This window comes from Balearica regulorum, chromosome Z (genome assembly GCF_011004875.1).
Source record: "Balearica regulorum gibbericeps isolate bBalReg1 chromosome Z, bBalReg1.pri, whole genome shotgun sequence".
Lineage (NCBI taxonomy): Eukaryota > Metazoa > Chordata > Aves > Gruiformes > Gruidae > Balearica > Balearica regulorum.
In genome coordinates, this window is record NC_046220.1 from 33108601 (window position 1) to 33132337 (window position 23737).

At 43.6% G+C, this 23737-nt stretch overlaps 1 protein-coding gene across 2 annotated transcripts; it reads left to right on the forward strand.

The window, feature by feature from the left end:
• Window positions 1-5252: 5252 nt before the first annotated feature.
• Window positions 5253-22843, forward strand: LPL (lipoprotein lipase). 2 transcript variants are annotated; one of them, XM_075739480.1, is made up of 10 exons: window positions 5253-5535; window positions 12351-12514; window positions 12649-12828; window positions 13450-13561; window positions 15460-15693; window positions 15920-16162; window positions 17299-17419; window positions 18233-18415; window positions 19589-19693; window positions 20651-22843. In XM_075739480.1, the coding sequence occupies exons 1-10, from the start codon at window positions 5454-5456 to the stop codon at window positions 20694-20696; spliced, it is 1470 nt and encodes a 489-aa protein (XP_075595595.1). In that variant the 5' UTR covers window positions 5253-5453; the 3' UTR covers window positions 20697-22843. The 2 variants fall into 2 exon arrangements, with proteins under 2 accessions (XP_075595595.1, XP_075595594.1); XM_075739479.1 differs by having other exon boundaries at window positions 5277-5535; window positions 12348-12514.
• Window positions 22844-23737: the final 894 nt, after the last annotated feature.

The window sequence follows — 23737 nt, forward strand, 5'->3', positions numbered from 1 at the left end:
AAGTGTCCTTTGGGAGTACACCCCTCACTCCATGAGCGCTTGGGTTGGATGTTCACAGCAGCAGTGCTGGGCCAGGAGGGAGTTTTTACTTACCAGTTGCGAAATCCCAGAGTGGCAATGCTAACTCAGCCTAAACTTTAAATGAAAATTAAAACAAATCCCCTTTGGGATGAGATAGAAATGTCAGCCCAAGGAGGAATCTGTTCTCAGTAAGTTGCGAGCAACCGAAGGAGATGCAAGTTGGAATTCAGCCTTGGCTGCACCACACACCATCTGTCAGCCTTGCAGAGGAAAATAAAGGAAAAGCAGGGAGCGTGCAATTATCCTCTCCCTCACTGGAGAGCCCAGAGGCCAGAGAAGTGGGTTCTCTTTCCTGATACATTTCTTAAGATGGAAATGACACATTCATTTTCCCACACTGGCGATGCCACCCATAGCTCTCTCGCCCTACTCGCTCTCCCCTTGGCAAAGAAGGATGCAGACTGCCAGGCTGGGACCTCAGTGAGAAGGCTCAGTTCCCCTGTGTAGAGAGATGACTTTAGCAAATTGCAGGAGAAGAACAAGAGAGAGAAGGGGACACTGAAGTCTCTCCACCAGCCACCCTGCTGGCAAGATGCAGGAGCTTGCTCCTGCCCCTATGGGCATCCAAGCACAGCTGGGACTGAGCGCTTTCAGTCAGGCAAGAGCTCTTCTCTCTCCTTCTCCCCCCTGCCCTTGCACATTTTCGTAACCTTGCAAAAGTTTCAGACAACGTCATCTTTAACCTACTGCAGGCAGGGCTTGGGAACCATGTGAGGGACAACAAGGAGGACCGTATTTGATCAGCACACCAGCCCCATGGCCAATGAGTGGGGAGCTGGACTACACTCCCCTACCCGCCACCCCAAAAAAGGTGCAGGAATGTCTCTCCCTGGCATTGCATTTTGAAAGATGTGTCTGGCGAGACAGCTAGCTGACTTTGGCAGGCACTACCAGTAGCGTGATAATTAATTAAAGCACAGTTTAGAAAACCGTAGCACAAGCTTACTCCGGAGCCAGATCCACAGCTCACCAGCAGAGCAGAGCATCCTACTCTAGCCTGTATCTCTCTATTTGAAGGAGTAGGCAGCTTGCATTTTGCACTGAAAATAAGAGAGTGGGATGAAGAGGAATGAATCCGTGTGCTAATCAGTGAGAGAGGACCTTGTCTGCAAGATAAGGCCTGGGAACAGAACAGCAAGTCATACCACAGCAATAGAAAGGGTAAACAAGGCAAGACAGCTAAAAGCTGTTTTACGCAAGGAGGATCCCCTCCTCCTGTTGCCTGTGTGGCACTGAAGATTGAAGGAGCCTCTCTGCAAAACAGAAAAGTGAGCACGAGGAACAGGTGCCCTGTCTACGGCAGTCAGAGGTGCAGCTCCTGCACAGCTCCCCTCGCCCCACATATTTCTGTGCCTTCAGCTGAGCTCCTCCAGGTATCAACAACAGTGAGGTTGCACGGATTGTGTTCCTAAACAGACACCCCAGGTGGTTCCTGCTGTCACCTTTCCCACCGCTGCACATTTAGGGAGATTCAAGTAACCATGACACACAGACTTTCCTGCAACCATAGCTCTCACCTGCCTGCATGCCTGCCCGTCACTGGGCTGCCCCCACCCCTACTGATGGGTTCCTGCCTCCCGTGCTCGCTGCCCGTGTGGAAAGGCAGGCAATACTGTGCCACAAAAAGGGCTTGCAGATCAGTGTTGGTAGGACAGGCTTGCCGTGGGTTACCCTCAAGCCCCTGAACGGCTTGATGCCATGTTGCTCTTTACTCAGAGCATATCAGAGGCTCAGCCCAGGACGAGAGGACCTCCATTACACGTGAAGCTGTTGCTGTAGCTCAACTAGTCATTACAAACACAGGCAGGGAAGAGTCATTTTTCATCTCCAAACTGGGTTTTCATTAAAAATAGCTGGTTTTCACAAAAAGAGATTTAAAAAAATATTTCATTGATATCTTTGAGCAAACTTAACGTAGGAGAAAAAGATTCTTTTTTTGTTTCTTTGACCTTACTAGCACAGAAATCACCTGGAAGTTCACTCCGACTTTTTGAATTTAAGTTCACTTTTCCTCTTGGGGGGGGGGGGGGGGGAAGGAGAAAATTTAAATAAGTAGAAAAAAAGACTTCTTTCAAAAGACTTGTATTTCCTAGTCAGAGAGCAGAACATGTTTTTTGCTTGTTTCTATGCAGATACTTTTGTTGGAAGAGCTCTCATCTTGAAGACCTCTCATCTTCAGCTACCAAATCTTTTATATGACTAGAATTAAAGCATAACAGGAATTTTCAAAATTGGTGTGGGTCTCTCCCTCTTCCTCTCCTCCCGTTTTGCCCTGTGTTTCAAGCTCTCTTTGGAGCATTGCTGTGGAAATTAAATTTTGGGGGTTGATTCTCTTAGTGCTTTCTGTTGTGTGAGGCCAGTAATTTTACTCAGGGTTTAGCACAGCTACACCATACAAACCAATGCTGCCCACTTTGTGTTGGAGACACTTGTGGGCTTATTTCGACTTTAACCTTCCACATGGTCTGTGGGTGCAAGTGCCAGCGTAGTTATGCAACTCCTGTCTCCATTCCTCCAGACTTCCCCCCATCCCCCACCCCCTGTTAGAAATAATGTATTTTAGCTCTCACTGTATTACCTTCCACCCACTTTGGAATCCCTGAGTACTATAAATCAGGGTCTGTTTTACAGATGGAGCTTTGCTCTCCCCTATAGGATTATGTATTTGCAGAGGAAACAAAACTCAAATCCAGTTAATAGTTGCACTGAAGCACATTGAGTTGATGCCATCAAGTTTCTTCTCCATCCAATCATGATTATCTGCAATGGAAAGAAAGTTTTTAAATGGTGGAAAATGTGCTGTGTCAGACTGGTGCAACGGCACATCATTTAGTGTTCAGGGACACATTCTGCCTTCATGAAGTCCCATCTATTTCAGATTATTTTGCAGCTGGGTTTACAACAGATTTAGGCAACTTGTTCAAGATCCAAGAAATCAGAATTACCCCCCCCCCCCCCCGCTGTCTTTCATAACTTGAAAGTTTTCTTTTTGTTTTGTTTGTTAAAAACAAACAAGTGTTTTGTTTTTAATTTTCCTTCTTTTAGGTGGAGACTTTGCATAACTCTTTCAGATCATGTCTTAAAATGAGGCATGAGAAGGAACAAAAAATTACGCAAACAAGCATTTTCAGTGTAACAGATTAGATTTTATTCTGAGTAGTTTGTAAAGCTGCTGTCTGCCCTTGCTATTGATGGGTTTCCCAATCTGTATTGGGAATGAATTGAAAGCCTGATTACAGCCAGTGGGTTAGCAGAGGTTAGTGGGTACCAGCAGTCCACCCAGGGCTGGCTGGCCAAGCATTGCCACTGCTCTTTCCTACCTGCTTAATCTGATCCTATTAGCAGTTAAAACTACACTAGTTGTCTTCCCATAGTCATATTGAACATAAAATTTTTGCTGCAGTAGCCACGGATGCAGCTGTGCGGGGGTCTTCATGCTGTTTTGCTCTGACTGGGTTGGTAGCATCACCTGTGATTAAGGTGTCCCAACAGTCTCCATTAGAGCAGCTTGCTTTAAATTGTTTGTTCATTTAGTTTGCCAAGCGTTGCCTGCAGGAACTGGAATTTTCTAGGAAGGATGTCTGAACCCAGATAGAGTCAGGCTGATTTCTAGGGGGGAAATTACACTATAGAGTTTCGACTAAATTAGATCAAGAGAGAACACATTGTTTAGTCCACACTTGAAGGGGGGGAGGAAGACATGAGAAAATTCTTGCTATTGTTTTGATGACAGGGTCTCAAATACTGGTCAGAGGATACGCTCGACACTTAGCATACTGCAGTGCAAACCGTATTTTCCCCTGCTCACACCACCACTATCCTCTGGTGCGGAAGGCTGGTGTCCTTACCTGCAGCCTCCTCAGCTCCTACCCCCTGCCTCTGACTCCCACCCTCTCCCACTGCATCACCCACTGCTTTAGCCCCCCTCCCTGACTCTGATCTCCTATTTGTCTCAGTTGGAAAGAAAGTCTCAGCATGATCAGTTTGCACCCTCATTAAATTCTTCCAATGCCTTTTGGATATAAATAGGGACTGGCAGTGGAGGAACTTCAAGTTGTGTCCTGGGGGATATGTATTCTCACATACAGACCTTACTGGTTTTTTAATGGAATCTAACGTTGCAAAGGTGACCCAGTTCTGCTACACTCAAGCAACCTCTTATTGAACAGCCTGGCTAATATGAACCAGGTATATTTCAGTCTCCTCAGGTGCCTGATCTAAGAAGAATCAGTTACCCTCAAAGCGAGTACCATTTGCTTCACATTGCAACACCCAGGGAATTCTAGTTCCCTGTAAGCGTCATAAGCTTCTGCATGAAGCTGGGCCTTTGACAACACACAGCACAGTGAAATGAAAACTGGTCTTATTATTAATTTAGTATTTCCCTATTACACGTCCTTACATAACTGATCTTTCACCCAGTGGCCACCAATGCAAAGCTGCTTGCAAACCATATTGCTGAGAGGAGGGCAGAGAGAGTTGAAAAGCTCAAGGAGGCCACTTTACATTTCTCCAGAGTACAGATGCAATCTCCAGTGAATTTATGCTCCAAAGTTGTTCCCCCTTGAGTGCTGGCAAAACAAGGTTTTGGCAATGTTTTTTCAAGGGTACAGCAGAAGGCCCCTTGCAGGCACTGAACTGAAAACGCAGATAGCAATTGGTTCGTAGTGCAAAAACACGGGTGATAAGGAAGATCTTATCTGAGGCACAGCGGAGCTAGGTCGCTAAAGGCAGGGAGGACCAAGGGGAGGCGGCGGGGCCGCATCCTGGCTGTGCGGGCAGGGTCGGCGAGGCACTGCACGGCGGGGAGGGTGCAGAGCTGGGTCAGATGCGGGGGGGGGGGGCCAGGCCCGAGGACTCAGCGCCGAGGAGTCTACAGACACTGATGCCCGCTGCCTGAGCTCCTGGGTCTCGGCCGTGCTATGCTGGACGGCACCACGCTGAACCCTGCGGAGCCCGGGGCGCTGCAGCCCCCGGGCCGCGCCGCGCCGGGGCCGGGCCGAGGGCCTGGCTGCCCCGAGGCCGGCCAGGGTCGCGGCACCCCCGGGAGCGGCTCGGCCCCCCCACCCCGCCCGCCCTCGGGCAGCGCTGGCCCCGCCCCGCAGGGCGCGCGCCCAATGGGTGTGGGGACTCATTTGCATATTTGCATATTGGCGGGGACATAAGGGCCCGGGGAGGGAACGGTCCTGGCTGAGGGTTGTTTTGTCTGTGGTGCTCGGGCGCTGCTGCCAGAGTGATCCATTTGCCTTTGCGTTATTTTTGCGCTACAGTTGTATTTAAAAAAAAAAAAAAACCCACACCAAAAACTTTTTTTTTTTCTTTTGCACTGAAACTTTTGTGCCGCGGCAAAGCACAGGGAGAGAGGAGGCGAGATGGGGAGGAAGGCTTTTCTGGCTGCCCTCTGCCTCTGCCTGCGCTGGGTACCTGCTCTCGGCGCGGCTCCGGCCTCCGGCGGTAAGTCCTCGGCCCGGGGAGGGGCCGCTGGGCGGTGCGGGGGGCGGGTAGCCTGGAGTCCGGAGCACGCATGGGGCGGGGGTGCAGGGGCGCTGCTGGCATCCTGTTGCGTTTGGGGGAGGTGTGTGCAGGGGAAATATCGCCTGCGTGACGGGGGAGGGGAGTTTGCAACTTAGCTTTGCAAGGGTCTCCCAGGGTGCTGGGGATGCTGCGGGACCTGGGTTGCTTGGGGTGGCCTTGGAAGGCGCTGGAGAGCGATGCTGGGGGGGGGCTAAATCCTGTGAGGACAGACCCGGAGGCGGTTCCTTACTTGGAGCCCAGGCACGACCTGCCGGGCTAATGGCATGGGCTGTGGAGGTTTGGGATGTGTTTTTTCCCCAGGAGCAAGGTGGCTTGTAAGAATCCCTTGCTGGTTCCTGAAGGGCCAGGGCCCTCTGTGCGTGGGACTCGTCCATCCCATGCATTCCCAATTTCTTACAGTTCTTGGTCTGAATTGTCTAAGGCAAGGCTGAGTTTCATCAGTGTCGTGATGATGTGTTTGGGTTGTAGTTAATGCCTTTAATGCAGCAGAATCCTTCAGGGAAAGAGTGAACAGAGGGGTATACTCTCACAGTGTCTGTATATACATATATGACTGTACTTACACTTCACCTATTGTACCTGCATTTGTGCATAGGCACCCTCCAGTTCCACAAGTGGAACATGTGCAAACGTTGACTACTAGATGTTTATTAGTGCTCTCTTGGTTAATCACAACATGATTACAGCTTTCATGAGCAAAGAGACTAGTTTTAGGAGACTACTACTCAAGCTTCTGTTAGCAGTGCCCTGTCACAGTCTTAGTTTCTTAGACATTATATGTGGGACATTAGTGTATCTTTAAAAGTCCACAGCCTAAAAAGAAAATGTGCCAGTAGCTCTTAGAGCTGCTGTATGATCGTAAAATGGAATAGGGAAACTGCTGCTTTTTTCACTATGGATGCCTTATTTCCTTTATGTACAAGGAAGCTGAAGGAAGAATTCAAATGTAAGAGGATGGGGTGCTAGGGCACAGCCAAAGGAATGTATTCTCAGTTTGAATCCAATCTTGTGCCATCAGAGGCAATCAAAAGCACTTTTCTTCACAGTATCCAAGTTTCATACAGGAAAATAGCTATCATTCCAGAGCAAACTTTTATCCCTATAGGAGCTGATTTGCCACATACTAATGGTTACACTGTTTTTCCTTAGGAACAAGTTAGATGGAAGCAGGTTGTGCGATCATCCTAAAACTATCCAAGCCTTCAGTCTTGCACTGTTTCTTGCACACCAAAATAAAAAGATGTTTTGAAACCGTGGAAAATACATGATCCAAACCTCAAGGAATCCCGAGTATTTAATAAACAACATAGAAAAAAGATATTCTAGGTGAAGATAACATTGGTGTTCCAGGAAAAGATAAAAACATTACTAGGAATACATTCTGATCTCTATTTTTACCAGTGTAAATCCAGAGTCAGGGGTTACAGCAGATCTACATTATTGTGTGATGTGAGCTGCTGGCTTTTGCTATGGTTGTGTTTGGGACAGACCTACCAGGGCAGCTGTGGCGTGGCCTTTCCAGAAACAATGCATTTCTGAGAAGGCACAGAGATGAGGCTGTCAGGCATCAGAAGCGTGCTGGAGAATAGTATGAGCAGTAGCACTTCTAAAAGTTTGCTGGAATCTCTTCTGTGCAGGAAGTACTTGCATGGTATGGCTTTCTCACGAATCCTTTCCTCCATATTACTGCAAAGTCTGACAGTGATTGCATTTTACTGTCTTGGGCTAATTCCAGACATCCCAGAGGGACTGATGGATGGCAAGAGCTCTGCTGGATTGAGTTGCAAGCCTCCCAGCTGCAGCTGAGTAAGGATCTATTTGACAGGGAGTGCTTGGGCAGGGGGCGAGCACCCATGTGCACAGTGCGAGAGCAGCAGTTTGCTCCAATTTTGCCAGCAGCAGGACTTGAGCTGTCAGGTCCCAGCGCAGCATCTGAACTTGGGCACAGCTGCTTTTCAGAGGTGTTGCTCTTTCTGTTGAGTCTGCCTGGGAAGTGAAGGAGGACGTACTCTCAGGGCTCTGCCATTGAGAAAGACATAAATAAAGTTGTAATTTCTTTTACAAGTTAAACAGTAACCTGATTTACAGGGCAGGTTTCATGGGATTGCAACACAGTAGTCCGCTTTCAGTTTATTGTGTAGTTCAAATTAAACTATAATGATTTCTGTGATACAGCACCTTTATTACAGCTGACCACGGGTTTGCTTCAGATCTCAGTTTGGAATTCAAAATGACTGATTGATCCTAATGCTGGTTATCAGCTGTGTCATTCCAGTTAACTCTAGCTGGTTATGTAAATGTTTGATGTTATGTGCAGATATTTGCTACTCTGTGTGTGAACATGGTTGTGGGCTTGAGTTTACACAGTCTACCAGTATAATTTCTAATGATCTTTGCACCTAGCTAATAGTATTTCCATTTCTGTGTACATAACACTAGGAAATTGCTGTTTATCAAATAGTCCCTTTTTAAAACCATAGTTCAGGTGCACTGATTCTGGCAAATGCATTGTTATCATATTTGGCATCCTGTGTCTGATGTGGGCAGTTTTAACTTTTGATTAATGTTCCAGATGCTGTTAACTTCCTCAACTCACATTCTCTGTCCAGCTGACCAGTGATAAACAGTTTTCTTCATCACAATCAGTTGCCAGGTTGCATTGGACTTCCTATGAAGGAAACTTGAAGCTGACTTCTCTTGATTTGTGTGCAAACTTGTATTTGTACTGTGTCAGAACGCTTAAATTCAGTGGGATGCTTTCAAAAGTGATAGGAGTGGAGTTTCACAAATTGCAAAGTCTGTGTCACAAGGTTTAAACAGGAAAATGAAATTACTGACCTTTCCCAGCTTGTAGGCTTTTTTGCACTTTCTTCTGCATTCTATGATATATCTATCTATACCTTGACATACAGGACAGCTTTTTAAAATTACACCAACTGAGATTATGTAAGTGGAGGTGTAAGAAAAGTGTCAGAAAGTTTGCAAAGCATGATAAAATGATGGACTTCAGCAATGCAGCCTGTAGGCTGTTAGAAAAGCTAGCTCGGGTCTGAAATTGGTGGCTTAATTCATAATTCCATTCCCTTTCCCAGTTCCTTAAATAATCCCTTTGTAGGTTACCTTGTCAACTGTAAGCACATAGCAGTAGCCAGAAAACTTTTTTTTTTTGGTAACAGGGGCTTGTATTTGCAACTGTGTGGCTGGAAGCTTTTGCAATATGGAGCACATGCCTTATACCTCTGCTGAACGAAGCCTGGGAAAGTGTGATTTTTAGCAAAAGCATGGATTTTTTGTCTACACATTTTTACCTCCAGGTCTGCTTCTCTTCAAGGCCTTGTTTAGAAATGGACTTGCATTCTTATCATTAAAAACTACTTCAGTGTCTCAGTATGGATGCACATAAATTTCTTTTACATGATGTAGATATAGAAATTAGATATAAACCTGATGCAAATTCTATCCATCATTCAGAAGCTTGCTGAAGACTCTACATCTCTGGGATTTCCCTAGTTTGTTTAATTTAGGTTAAAACATATCATTAACTAACCTGTGGTGAGTGTTTATATTGACTGTCTGCAATTTTTGGCTTTGTGTAAGGGTGTAAGAATTTGTGTAAGGCCATAAGAATGAGACCCAACTGTTTGACTAGCTCAGTTAGAACATGATTCAAGGAGACTTCTCACTTTAAATCTATGAGGAAGAGGTCTGTGACAAAAGTCTATGTATGACAAAGTTTGGTTCTGAGTAATTTTTTTAATAGACCAAGATACTTTGAGGTACAACAGTACAAGTAGGAAATGCTAGTTTTCTGAAGTGATATGCTTTGTAGCTTCTTTGCTGCAGTTTTAAAGCATCGTACATATAGATGTAAGTATGTGTATTGAGTGTGTACATACTATTATGTACCTCTGTATTGTATTTGTAAAACTTAATGTGCAGAAGGTGGGAGGTGAGGTGGTACTGCAGCACGTATGCAGCACAACATGAGGTGCAGACAAGTTGCCTTATGCTCTGAGCCATACAGAATTTGCAAAGCTAAGCTCAGGCAACATTTGAGGGTAGGTGCTTAATGAGCACGTCATTAAGAAGTCTGTAACAAACCCCTCCACACACACTTCCCTCATCCAGAGGGTATCTTGCTGCTGGGAACTGAGCATGTATGGGCATTAGACAATGCGACACTTTTTGTGAGCATAGAAGATGCTAACAATAATTTCTTCTGACTTTCTAATTCCTCATACAGCATAGCTAAATGAGCAGAGTGGCCTTCTGCCATTTCTGTAACTCATGGGCTGTTGCTTTGCAGCTGCTGCTTTCCTGATGATGACTGCATCTCCGTGCTCTTATGCCCTTAAATCCCACCCCAAGATTTTTAGACTGAAACACATAAGTATTTGTGAAGCACTTTGCACATCTTCAGTGGCAGGTGCTACTGTACTGCAATCTTGTTAAGTTTGGTGCACTTTTCTAAGTGCACCTTTACATATGGTGCACTTAGAATTGTAAATTTAATTTATTTCAAGCTTATTTCCAAAAGAGATGCAGTCTGAACTATGCAAATTCTAGCATGTGTTTGTAATTGAAAACACACTACAAGACAGGATATCAATTTAATTTAGGTTTTTGGATGATTATCAGATAGGTTTAATTCAGAAGGGAAATGATATCTTAGTATGAAAGGAAGCACTATTAACTAGTAAGCAGGTGGACTATTCTTGTTTGCCTTCCTGTGTTGGGCAGGAATATACATAATTAAAAGTCCTTGCATCGTATCCCTTGCAATTGAAGGCTGTTCTTGGTCCTTTCAAGGTTATACGGATTCACTGCCGAGTGAAAAGTTATAGTTGATTTTTAACCAATCAGGCTTTGGGACTCTTTCTAGCTAAAAAGTAAATAGTGTAAGTCTAAAGATTTGTTTCAGAAGTGGGTTTTTGTGCTCCCTCAGTTCATGAGAAAGTTTTGAATGTGCAGAAACATAAGAAAGGGGAAACTTCTGCAAAATATTAGATTTTGGTTAGTTTGGTAAATTTTGTTTTCAGTAGGTAAAGTCTTATATTCACCACTGTGTGAATACTTCAACTGGTTTGGAGAAAGGTGTTTTTCATAAACTTTATCCCTTCTTTAGGGGGAAGGAGGCAGGAAGGGGGCCCTCAGTGTAATTATCCTGGATTAGCTAGCCAGCCTAGAGCAGTCAAGGTCAAACCCTAAAGCTGAGCGCTGCCTCTGTTCAGTGAACGGTTCTCGTTACTCCCCTGCACGTGCTTTGCTTTCGGTGAGTGAGAAGTCCTGATGAACTCGGGCAATGGTAAGCCGTTGAATGTGGATGACGTTTGTACAGGAGCATACTTTATACAGCTACCTGGGGGCTGAGTGAGGTCAGACATAAGTCAGTACCTTGCTGAGTATGGTAGCTTGAATGAGAAGAGCAGAAAAACTAAATTTTAGGGGAAAAAACCCTGAACAGTTCATTATTTATTGCCTGAGTGATGCAGCACAACTTTATGGAGAAATACAAATCTACCAGTTATCATAAAAAACCTCTTCTGCAATGGGGAAAAAGAGAGGGAGTGGAAATGTGGTTTGCATGTCTGGCATGAGGTCCTCACCATGTCCCTTTGTTCCTTGCGGTGGCTTGGAGCCATTCATTAGTGGGCATTGAGGAGTTTGTGGAAACTTGGTGGTTGTGATGCCACTGAGCAGGACAGAGTTGGCCTGAGTTCAGCTGCGCTTGAAAAACAGGCAACCAATATTTGCTAAATGCAAGTTGCCAAAGTAGGGCCTAGTTTTCAAAAAGCATTGGAGTTTAAGACCACATTTAATTACAGCATCTGCTGGTTATAGAGGTACTTAAGCGTTGAATCAGATGTAGAAAGATGAGACATTTAAGTTTCTTCTCAAAGGATGTAGTCAGCATGAAGCCTGAAGTTGCTTCTCTTCCTTGGCAGGAACAAAAGGAAAACTTATGTTTTGAAGCTGGAGCAATCTTTTAAGGCCATCACATGCTTTGTTACTGCCCCCACCCCAATTCAAAATAGCTTTGGGCAGAGGAAGATATTTTTTTCCCTGCAGTATTGCTTATAAGATGATCTGAAAAAATATTGCCTTCAAAATACCAGGCTTTTGCTTTGCTAGTTCAAGTTAGTTAACGGGCGTCTGATCTTCTCACCTGCTGTTTTTCTTTGTTGGTAAGTTAAAACTAGCACTTTGTAAAATAGTGGTGATTTTTGCAGATCTTACTTTAATGCACTGCAACTGCTGGGTGCTATAAAGAGCTTTGTTAAGCAGTGATTATTGAAGAGATGTGGAAGGATGGACCACTCAAGTATGTAATAGTATGGTAGAAACTTGCTACTTTTCTGCATGTACTGTCTATGACTGTCCTGTGCAGTTTTCTGCACTCTTCTAGTAATTCACAGGTTTCCTGTTAATAATGGAATGAGGAAAATACTGACTCCTAAGAGGATTTCCTACCTGTCTGACAGTTGGCCAGATTTTCACTGTTTTTGTAGGACCTTGGAGGAGGGGCAATTTTCACCCTTTGATTTCTTCTTTACATGGCCATTGTGGTGCGAAAGGAGTGCTGTAGGAAATGAAAAACACATGTCCCGTTTCTTGACTGTTCCTGGTATCTCTCCAACATCGTACCTGTGACTTCTCCAACAGTTTGTACGTGAACCGTTTGCCCTAATACTCCTAAAACACTGCTGTGTGTTTCCTGTGCTCTTGCATAGCAGAAGCTGAGACCAATTTTGAGGGAATTGAGAGCAAGTTTTCCTTACGGACACCTGCAGAGCCTGACGAGGATGTCTGCTACCTGGTTCCTGGGCAGGTGAACAGCCTGGCACAGTGCAACTTCAACCATACCAGTAAAACCTTTGTGGTGATCCATGGGTGGACGGTAAGAAGGAAGGGCAGTGAATCTCCCTTTTAACCGCACTCGTGATGAACTATGCTAGATACATCAGCTGAGGTGTCTATACACTGCAGATAATATTAAGAAATCTCCTTTTTTAATTCAAAAATCACCAACAGGTGACAGGAATGTATGAAAGTTGGGTCCCGAAGCTGGTGGATGCTCTATACAAGAGAGAACCTGACTCAAACGTCATAGTGGTGGACTGGCTAATTCGAGCTCAGCAGCACTACCCAGTGTCTGCTGCATACACTAAGCTGGTGGGAAAGGATGTTGCTCTGTTTATTGATTGGATGGAGGTAAGACATGTAGTCAGATGTCTCACATTTTACATATAATATCCTAGGAGCCAAAACAGCAATGATGCAGTGTTAATCATCTCCTGTTGGTTAGATGGAGTTAAGTTGTTGCAGACGCTAATCTTGCTGGACTGGTAAAATGCCGTCTTTTAGTTTAATAGTCATCTCTTACACAAGGAGGCCTTTTATAGTACTTTCCAGAAACTTTACCTTGTGGTCTGTAGAGCTCTGTGGGTCCACAGTATTTCTGAAGGCTCTGTGAAAGGTAGCTATGAAAGACAGGTTGCTGTGTATTATATTGCAGCCAGCCCTTAGGTAGGGCAGACTCCTGTTTCCTTTGGGAAGCAGGAGATCCAGAAACTGGGGGGGGAGGGCATGTGTGTGGCTGAAAACTTTTGATATAATACACAGCCCTGTGTTCTGTCCTTTATTCTGCATTCCTCTCTGCTTAGAATTTTGCCTTCATTTAGTCAACTCAGGCAACCTAAATTATGTTAATTGTATTTAGTGTTTTTTATTATTCATGGCTCAAAGAGAAATCCCAGTGTTTACAAAACATTTTTCTTTTCTGATGTTTTCCCATTTGATCTCAAACTTTAAACAAATCACTGTCTTGTACAGGAGCAATTCAATTATCCTCTCAACAATGTTCACTTGCTGGGGTACAGTCTAGGAGCTCATGCTGCTGGGATCGCTGGGAGCCTGACCAAGAAGAAGGTGAACAGAATTACTGGTAAGAATGCCTGTGGTTGTAGGGTAGAGTCCTGTCTCTTCCATGCTGAAATACTATGTTTCCCTGGAAAATCACCAGAATAATTGTTGCTTGTTGGCAGTACTTAGGTTATGTGTTCATTCTTTATTGAATCAGCAGGGCTAATATTTCTGTAGTAGAACTGGAAAAGGTTCAGAAGAGAACAACAGAGGTGGTGGGTGGGATTTGCTTCTGCACAATAAAAAAGTGAGTAGGCAGGGAGTAACTGGGTGTGAAAAGAGACTAGTTGTGGGGAATGTGTTTGAGACTGGCCAAATCAATGGCTTGGAGAAGGTCACAGTAAGTCTTGCAGCATGAGAACTTCAGCTGTTTGTCTTCATCCAAGCAGTCATCCCCTGACCTGGTGGTAGCCATTCAAAAAGAACAGGAGGTAGATCCTCCTGCAGTGGGTCTAGTACCTGTAAAGCTCTTTGCCATGCGGTGCTGCAGAAGCAAGAAGTTTATACGGGCTCAGAGGGAGACTGGACAGATAATCAGAAGAGATCCACTAAAAAAAAGAGATCTAAAAAAACCTTATCTTAACAGGCTCAAGTAATATTCTAGGCTGAAAATAATACTGGGAGAGTTTTGGGAAGGGGAGGGAAGTATAGACATGCTTGCTTTCTTCCTATGCATGCTTAGATGTCTGCGTAGGGTGATTTTTTGGAGGCTGAGAAGTGTACTAGGTGAAGAGTATGCACTGCTCTGGAGCTGGTTTACAGCCCAGCACCTGGAGAGCTGAGTCCCTAGCACTGATCTCAGTGACAAAGGAAATACCAATATCAACAAATGAGGCTAAGAAAATCTGTGGTGTCTTTGCTGTTGAGAGAGCTTGGGAGCAGCATTCAAATGAGAGCCTAGCTCCCTTCCACCTGCGCCTGGCTATGATCCCAGATCCACAGGCGTGCTGGGGAGGGGGGGTGGGATAGGTAGCACAGTCACATCAGGAAAGGCTGACTCCTGAGAGGTGGCAGATTAAAATAAGGAGGTAGAAGCAGTAGTCCCTCTACTCTTCCTTTCTCTCAGCTGCAGCTTTGTTGCTTTCATTGAGGCTACCAAATCAAATACCAGTAGCCCTCTGTTATGCCCCCATGGTTGCCCTTGGTGCCCAGGATGAACCTTTCCCTGGGAAGGCAGCGTTACCTTTGAGCACAGGGAGCGATGGGATGTGGTCCCTGAAGTCCTAACAGCAGAGGGGGAGGCAGCTCAGACTGGGTGAGGCTTACCAGGGGTGGGCATCACAGGTGCCTGTTGCCAGCTGAGGGATGCAGAAAAGACATGTCCCTTCAGCTCTGCCTTCAGCTGTCTCTCATGTAGTGGTCTGGATTCAAGGGATAGTACTTGTTCATTGGCAGAATAGTTCTTGGTGTGTTTGATGTCAGTGTTGCTGCAGCTTGACAGTTTACCATAATAATCCCCTTCCCCTTACGCATGTAGACAGTGAAGCTCTCATTTGTTTCCTACTTGTTCCCCTAGCAAGGATTTAGCAGCAAGACATTTTCCACACTTCAAACACTTCGGATAGAAATTTTACAATTCCTCTGTTTTTTGGACAAGAGAGGAAGACATTGAGAAAATATTTACTAGCTTGTTTCTTCCATCCACTGGAAGTTACAGCTGTGAAGAAGTATTTGGGCTTCTTTACATATGTTTACATACACCTTTCTTTTTAAACAGTGGCAGCATTTCAAGGTAGTGTGTTTGAGTCTCCTGTATAAATGAATGCTACTTAAATGATCCCACTGTAATGTCTGCAGTGACACCAGCACCATATGCAATAGTCCAGCCCAATGTGGTAGCTGAGTGTGGCATTTATTATTGCTGTCAGTGTCTTTGGCAGACAATAATCTCAGTTTTTCTTTGTGGTTTGCCTCATAAAGGGCTAGATCCAGCAGGTCCTACCTTTGAGTATGCTGATGCTATCACCCGCCTCTCCCCGGATGATGCTGACTTTGTGGATGTCCTCCATACCTACACTCGAGGCTCTCCAGACCGCAGCATTGGGATTCAGAAGCCTGTTGGACACATTGATATTTATCCTAATGGGGGAGGTTTCCAGCCAGGTTGTAACTTGGGAGAGGCACTCCGTCTGATTGCTGAAAAAGGCTTTGGAGGTGAGGTGGCTCTGCAACAAACAGTATAACATCCAAAGGGAAATCTTCAGTAGCCTGCAGGTTTCCTGCAAGCAAATACCTGAGAAGCACAGGAACTTGTTCTTAAGTGCTTTTTAAAGTCACCCTATAAAGCTCAGCTCTCGCATAGTGGATTATGCATTGCTTAGGGGCTTATATCAGTATATGCATGTGTGTGTACATATTACATGTTTTCTTTTATTTCAAGATGTGGATCAGCTGGTGAAATGCTCTCATGAACGATCCATCCACCTATTCATTGACTCCCTCCTCTATGAAGAAAAGCCCAGCATGGCGTACCGCTGCAACACAAAGGAGGCCTTTGAGAAGGGTCTCTGCTTGAGCTGCCGGAAGAACCGCTGCAACAATTTGGGTTACAAGGTCAACAGAGTGAGAACGAAGAGAAACACCAAAATGTACTTGAAGACCCGTGCTCAGATGCCCTATAAAGGTAGGTCCTGCTTGCTTACTGGTGAGCAAGACTGGTACTTTTGCTCAGCTGTCTGTCAGGGTTGGTGCGTGCTGCCTATGAAAATATTGCTGCTTTGGTGCCTCTGTCTAGCAGGGGTGAAGCTTGCCTGCAGCTTGCCATTAAGCACAAGCTAAAGTGCAGTCTCAGAAAATCAGTGCCATCTTTCTCAAGGTGTGGAGGTGGAGGGTAAAATATAAAGGGAAGGTATCTTGTAACAAATTTCTAAGTAGCAAAATCAGGAAGACACAGTCTGTGGCCTGGTCACTTGGAACAACTGAGTCTTTCAATTCTTTTCCAGTACTTTTTTTACCCAAATGAATTTTTCCTACTGCTGGGAAAATTATCAGCAGGGTTCAGCCTGATGAGCAACTACTTTAAAGATGTGCAACCATCAGACTTGTGCTTTTCATAGTGCCTTTGCCAGAAGAACACCAGCCCTTGTTAAAATATCACAGCACTTCTCAGATCTACCACTGTGGCAACAGAAATCAAGAAGGACATTGCCAGAAAGAACTGGAAGTCTTTCAGCTAGGGAAATAGCTTCCGAGTTGGATTTTACTACTTTAATTTTTTTTTTTTCTCCATAGCTTTGACAATGCCACATGGTATGCTCATTGTGTACACTGTTTGATGGACCAGCAATCAGAGGGCACATTCCTGCAGTGTTAGAACAGCTGCAGGACTAGTGTTTTGTTGGCATTTGGTGCTTAATCTGCAGTGTCAGGGGGTTGAATTTTTTTCACCAAAGCTCCTGTTTGAGAAGGGCACAGCTCACTTGTTCCAAATCAATGATGGCAAGTCTTACGGATCTATATCAGGTTTGAAGGCAATATTGCAGACTCTGAAGTTAATATAGTGGTAGTCAACTGAAATGCAGAGTTTAGCTGCAAGAACTGCAAAGGTGTTTAACTGTGATTCCCTTCCACCCTAATCTTTACCTCCTTACAAAAATAGTTCCCTGGATACCTGCAGGGAACGAAGCTCCTCAATTTAGTGATGTTGGCACATTCTATCCTAGGATTTGCATGGGGGTTTTTGGGTGGTTTTGTCACCAGCAGTCTCTTTAGAGGTTGAGTTTTTTGCCTAATGGCCCTTTTTCTTTTGTGTTCTTCCAGTCTTTCATTACCAGGTCAAAATCCATTTCTTTGGAAAGACTAATACGACCAAGACAAACCAGCCATTCCTCATCTCTCTCTATGGCACTCTAGATGAGAGTGAGAACATTGCTTTCACACTGTGAGTAGCTACAGAAACAACTGCAATGTACTGTTGAGTCTGCCTAAATCTGTTAAAGCTCCCGCTGAAAAACTTGTTCTGGCTCCAGCTACAGAAATCTTACAGATCCAGACTTGCTTTTGCCCTTGATCAAGGGGATGCATCCACTGCTGAAGCTAATGATCTAAGCTCTATAGGAGCTGTTCTTGATAAGAGATTTGAAATATGGAAACCTGAAGTCTGACCTATGGCTCAGCCTAATAAGAATTTTTCTAGTGTGGCAAATTTTTTGTTTTCAGTATCTTTATGTCATGTTCCAGCTGTGTTAAAGCTCCTTAAAAGCAGATTGCAACCTGGAGTTAATTGTTTGATGGGTCTGAAGGCCTCAGTGCAGATGCTGAGGGAGACATGATATTTGCTTCCATAGCTCTGCAAATAAGCAGAAGTCTGTACTTACATCCCTGCACCTGGGCTGGCAGGGAATGGGGCTGGAAAGCACCAAAGTCTGTTTTCTGCTCCAAGGAACCTAAACTGTTCCTGACTGGTGCTTGTCTTGCTTCTCTGAGAGCCACCAGCACTGGAGAAGACACCCCTTGCCTGGAAGTCTGTCCTAGGATTTTACCAGCTTTGCTGCAGGAAGCTTTTCCTTGTGCCTCTACCATAGCTTAAGGTGTTGTGTTTTGGGGGGATTTTATGTGTTATTGTGTCTTTCAGAACTGTGGAGAAGGTTGCTTCCTTCTCTGAAGTACATATAGTCCTTGTTCTATGTCTTCCCTTAATTTTCTTTGTCCAACAGTTCTCTTTGTTTCTTTTTCCTTATTGCCCTCCCCACAGGCCTGAAGTCTCCTCAAACAAGACCTTCTCCTTCCTGATTTACACAGAAGTGGACATTGGTGACCTGCTTATGCTGAAGCTGCAGTGGGAAAAAGATACCTTCTTCAGCTGGTCAGACTGGTGGACTCCTTTTACATTTGACATCCAGAGAGTCAGAGTGAAGTCAGGAGAAACTCAGAAAAAGTAACGTGTTTTGGTTGTTATAACCTGTATTAGTTTTAATTGATATGCTTTCCTGAATCCGGTTATCTTGTAGGGTGGGACAAAATATGGAAAGCTGTTACAAATGGGTGCAGCGCTGATAACTGAGGCTCCAGTGGCACTAAACTGACATTTATGTCAACCAGGTTAATTTGTTTGCTTCCACTGGGATCTGCAATCTGTAGTTTTACTCTCACATAACTGATTTACATATTGCTGTCTCATGTGTCTCAGGTAGTTACAATGTACAGGAGAAGATCTCCATGAACCAGCATCTCTGACTGTATTTGCAGCTCCTCTCCTCCTTTCTCTTGCTGCACACTTGCACAGGTTTTCTTGCAAAGAACATACTTAGAAGGAAGTTTTTAGAAACCCTTTCAGAAATGTGTTTGCACAAGAAATTATTGCTTCATTAAGATGGATTTCATTTGGAGTTGGGAATACCTGAATGGTGGGTGAAAAGTGAAACACATGACTGTTGCAGAACATTGCTAATGCATGAATATTAAGACAGCAAAGTCTGAACAAAACTGCTTTGACCTGAATCTTTTGAAATACTCATTTTCACTAGATATGAGATCTGTTAGAAGAAAATGGACCCAGAACAGAGTATGTATGTTATATGCACAGTATTGTAAATAATATGTTCCTCTTTTGAATAAGCAAGGCCGTCACTTTATCAGAGAACAGTTATCAGAGCTGAACAAATATAGGGGCAGGGAAAGTACTGATAAGTAGAAAAACAACTACTCAGGTTTGTGGGAATTGGCAACCTACTTTGTTTGCAAGTATTTGAGAGAGTAAGGCTTTCTTCCAAGATCATTCACTTGACAAAACTCACACAAGGACTGGTGTAAATAAAGATCCAAGAGACTGAGATAGAGCTTCTGCTCTTAGACACAAGGAGATTTTATGCAAATGACCAGCAAAAGTTGTGGCTACAGTTTGAGGTCTATGCATAATGCATTTACCAGTTTTCTTGCAGTGTTTTTTTTGTCACAGAATTATCTTTTAAAAATAATTTTCTTACAGGGTTGTAAAGTAGTAGTGCCACACATGACAAAGCATAAAGAATGCTTCCAAGCACTTCTCCTGTTCCTTTGCTTAGAGACATGTATGGCTCAGTCACATGATTGTCTGATATTTGTTCCACAGGGTGGTGTTCTGTTCTCGAGATGGCACCTCACGTCTCAGTAAGGGAGAAGAGGCCGCAATATTTGTGAAATGCTTGGAGCAGCCCATCCACAGGAAGAGAGGAGGGTATGAGTGATGACTATTGTTTTGGTGTTGGGGAAAACTTGAGTGGTAGCAGGAGGATTTAAAACTTCCTGATTTGACTTGTGCACTAGTATTTTCAAGGCTTCAGAAGCATCACAACTCAGACTAGCCTGAGGTTTGGTTATGGCAGTTTTGGCAGCTTAAAAACCTGTAATTTAATTCTCTGCTAACTGTCACCTTGTGTGGTTGTTAGCATGTCTGAAAAATAACTACAAGTCACTGCCTCTCACATTCACATGGTGGCCAAATGACTGTTAGAGAAGGTTTACAGACAAAGCACTAACACAAAGGAAAGCGTGCCTCTATCTAGAGATGCCCTACATCTACCCTTAATTGGAGAACATCCATACTGAGTCAGTCCAGAGCCCGCCCTCCCTTGCTGGCCAGCAGCAGATTCAGAGGCTGGTACAGAAACTGAGCAGACGTATGCAGGTGCTCTCCCTGGCACACTGCTTTTTGCTGGCACCCGCCAGGTGAGTGACTTTGAGATTTGCATCTCTGATTTGGATCAGAGATTGAGTATTTTGTGTTTAATAGCCCTTGGTGCACTTCAGGTTTTTTGATGAATAATTGTTCTGACCCAAAGTAAACTTTCAAATATGGGGCCAGATTTATTTGGACTTTATCCACTAAAGTTTGAGCTGGAGAAGTAGTTATATTTATTTTAGTGCAATGGCTGTGTGTGAAAGGTCTCATGGGGACACTTCTAGACTGAGATCTAGTTCTGCATAAATAGACACGTGTGCTGACCTTCACTCCAGGGCAATGACCTGCACGTGTATTTAACGTGTAAAATCAAGCAGCAGCCAGGAAAAGCCCAAGCACATGATTCATTTTCCTATTAAGTAGTAGCTTTTAATATTAAGTCTCAAAAATAAGTCAAAATGGAATAAGTATCTTACATTTTCCTCCTCACCTTATCTGTCTTCCCCCCACCAGTGCCAAGAAAGCCTCTAAAGAAAATTCTGCTCTTGAATCTGCTTAAGTGACAAGAATGAAGATTTTCCACACTGGGGAGGAGGAGACTGTATTCATCCCTGTGGACTGGATGTTCAGAACTAAATATATAGAAATATTTATCCGCTGCTGGCTTTTTGCCTGCTATTCCTAGCTATCTTAGGAGACTTCTTTTAAGGAAGTCTCAGCATACAAAGTTACTAACCGTAAAGATACATTATCCAAATAGTTAAAAACAAAGAAACCCGCAAAACAACTTACCAAAGGCTTGAGTGCTGGGAAGGAATAAGTAATTTTGCTTAATCATGGTGCCTTGTGACAAGGTTTCTTGACATCAAATCCTCTATAGCAATTTTCTAGTATTTATTGAAAAGAAGCAAAGCCCTGTACCTGGCTTTTTTTTTTTTTTTCCAAGAGTCTTCTGAAACTGGATATGTTTTGTTGTTTTGGTTTTTTTTGTTTTCCTGGCTTGGCTAACTGAATTTTCAGACAGTTCAATGGCTACAGTTCATTGTCTTAAAGTGTGTGTTTAGCAATGAGTAGGTTTCTTGTATGAAAAAACACCTTTGTGTGTATTACTAAAAGGTGTTAGGGACTGATTTAATATGGGGATGAATTTTCTAGTTTGTAGTTATGACTGTTTTACTGGGGGTAGATGCCAGTGCTGCTTAGCAATAGGTATGATCTGTTAAGCTATATACTTCTGTGCAGCTTACCCTGGAATAAATAGCAGTTACAGGAGAAGACAGCAATACCAGTGTCTTATGCAGACATTAAACTATTCATCTGTGCTTTCATTCCTTGAAAATGAAACCATCTAGCCTCCAACACTGTGAATTAAGGAACTGCAAAGGAATTGAGCTACTAGAAACTACAGGAACCAGATTTTGCTTTTTCCCCCCCACTTGATTGCATCCCATATGCCAAAACTGTGACAGTTTCTCTGCTCTTTGACACCAAATGTCAGTTGTGCAGCTGAGTGGCTGCTGTATGAGGTTTTCAGTGCAAGCGGATCCACTTGACAGGTGACAAGCATGCTCATGCTTCCCTGTACTAGAATTGTGACTGAAGTGACCCACCTCAGTTTGTTGCTTATCTGTAATAGAGTGCTAGATCCTAGGAGCTGCTTGGATTTCTGACACAAGGTAGAACTCAGCAAGGAGCAGGAGGTGTGACTGTTTAAAGGAACCTGATTATGTGATGCACAAGAATGAATGCTCTGAAAACTGCTTGAATTAGGCACGTTGCAAGTTGCCAAAAATAAATATATTGGAGGTATTTTGCTCCCCCTTTAAGTAACACATAATTTTTCTAGTACTCTAAAAGGTTGATAGCCCTCTTTTAGCTTTATAAAAGATAAACAAAATACTGGGAAGGCAGAAGGGCTTGGAGGTAGACATTTGGAGAAGTGTAATGTGAGCTATTGATGCTGGGTTTTGTAGTCTTTTCCTGCATGTGCAAGACAGTATGGAGGTGGTAACTTCTCCAGTATCATCCCATCTTGAAAGCAAAACCAACATGTATGCATTTATGTGCACAGTTTGTTTTTTTCCAGCCATGGCTGCTAGTATATTTGGGGATAAAAGTCTTAAACAGTGCAATATGTTGGAATATTAATAACTCTGAAATTGCTCACATTTGACTTCCTAACCCTTAAACTACAGCAGAGATGTGATGAGTCACTGAGGGTGGGGTTGAGTATTGAGCCACTGCATTTGAGACCTCTAAAAATAAATATAATGATTTATTCCCTATAGACTTCACATTTTCTTGCAATTTTCTCTTAAGAGTTAAATTCTTTGGAAATAAAGTTAACTGAACAGGTGTGCTTTTAACACAAGATCACATACAAACACATACAGAACTTGGATATGAAATAGTGAACGTTCTTGTACATGAGGACACATGATTTAGCTTTGGATGTTATTTATTAGCTGTAAATAAGATATTTATGTGTGTAAAGGTAGTTTGTATATATTGCTAAAGTTGCTGACAGTCTCTACATCAAACAGTTGTGTGGTATTAATCCTGTATATAGCTTTCAGAGATTTTTATCAACAAACCACTGCATTATTTCCTATGTGGCTAATACTTTTTTTTTTTAAAAAGAAAGCTCCTCATTTTGTACAGAATGGAAACCTGTGGTTTTAATAAAATTCTCAAACTGATGCCAAAGTCATTAGTTTCCTTTTGGTGAAACAATCTGCTGTATATCTTTTATGTGAAGCCTGCAGCCTTTTATTTGGATTCTGAGGTGAAAAGATGGGGTGAGACTTTTTTAAAAAAAATGTGACTTTTTTTCCATTTTCTTTTGATAAATACAGAAATTGTGTATCAAGACGTCAAGGAATCACTGTGCCAGCAAGTGTCTCTATTGCAAGAGAAGTAGCTGGTCACCTGCAGTTTGTGGGTTTTCAAGTTTCATGCCCTTCTAAGAATAGCCCTTATTTCAAAATGCTTATTTCCTCTTTCTTTTTCTTTTTTTTTTTCCAAATGTCAGAACTATGCTTCTGCTTCTTGCAGTACCAAAATAAGAGATGTTCTGACCCTGTGGGTGCAGGAAGCAAAGCACCAATCCCTTACCACCACTGCTGCTTAAGGGAGGAACAGTGGAAAAAAAAAAATCACTTTGACCCACATGGTGTGAGCACAGATCTGCTCAAGAATGGTTGTCACCAGAACAGTTTGTTCTGTGTGATACACAGCAAGGCTCTACCAAGGCTCTTAAAGAGAGGTGCCAGACTTAAGGACAGTTGTAGTGACATGCATGTGGGGGACATTACTAGGAGTATTTAGAGTAGCTCTGAGTTGGTTGAGGTGACTCTGCTTCCAACATTTTTACTTGGTCAAAGAGACTGCTCTTTGACAGGAGCAGAGCTTCATTCCCTGTGAAAGCAGAGAGAAGGTCTGGAATGGAAAAGGGATGAGCACAAAGGCAAAGGAGGGATGAAAGAGGGAAGAGAGGGAAGGTAGAGAGTAACCTGGGGGAATGAATGGGAATGGGAAGACAGGAGGAACCCAATCTGCAGAGAGGGAAGACATGGGGATGCTGGCAGCAGGTGTTCTAAG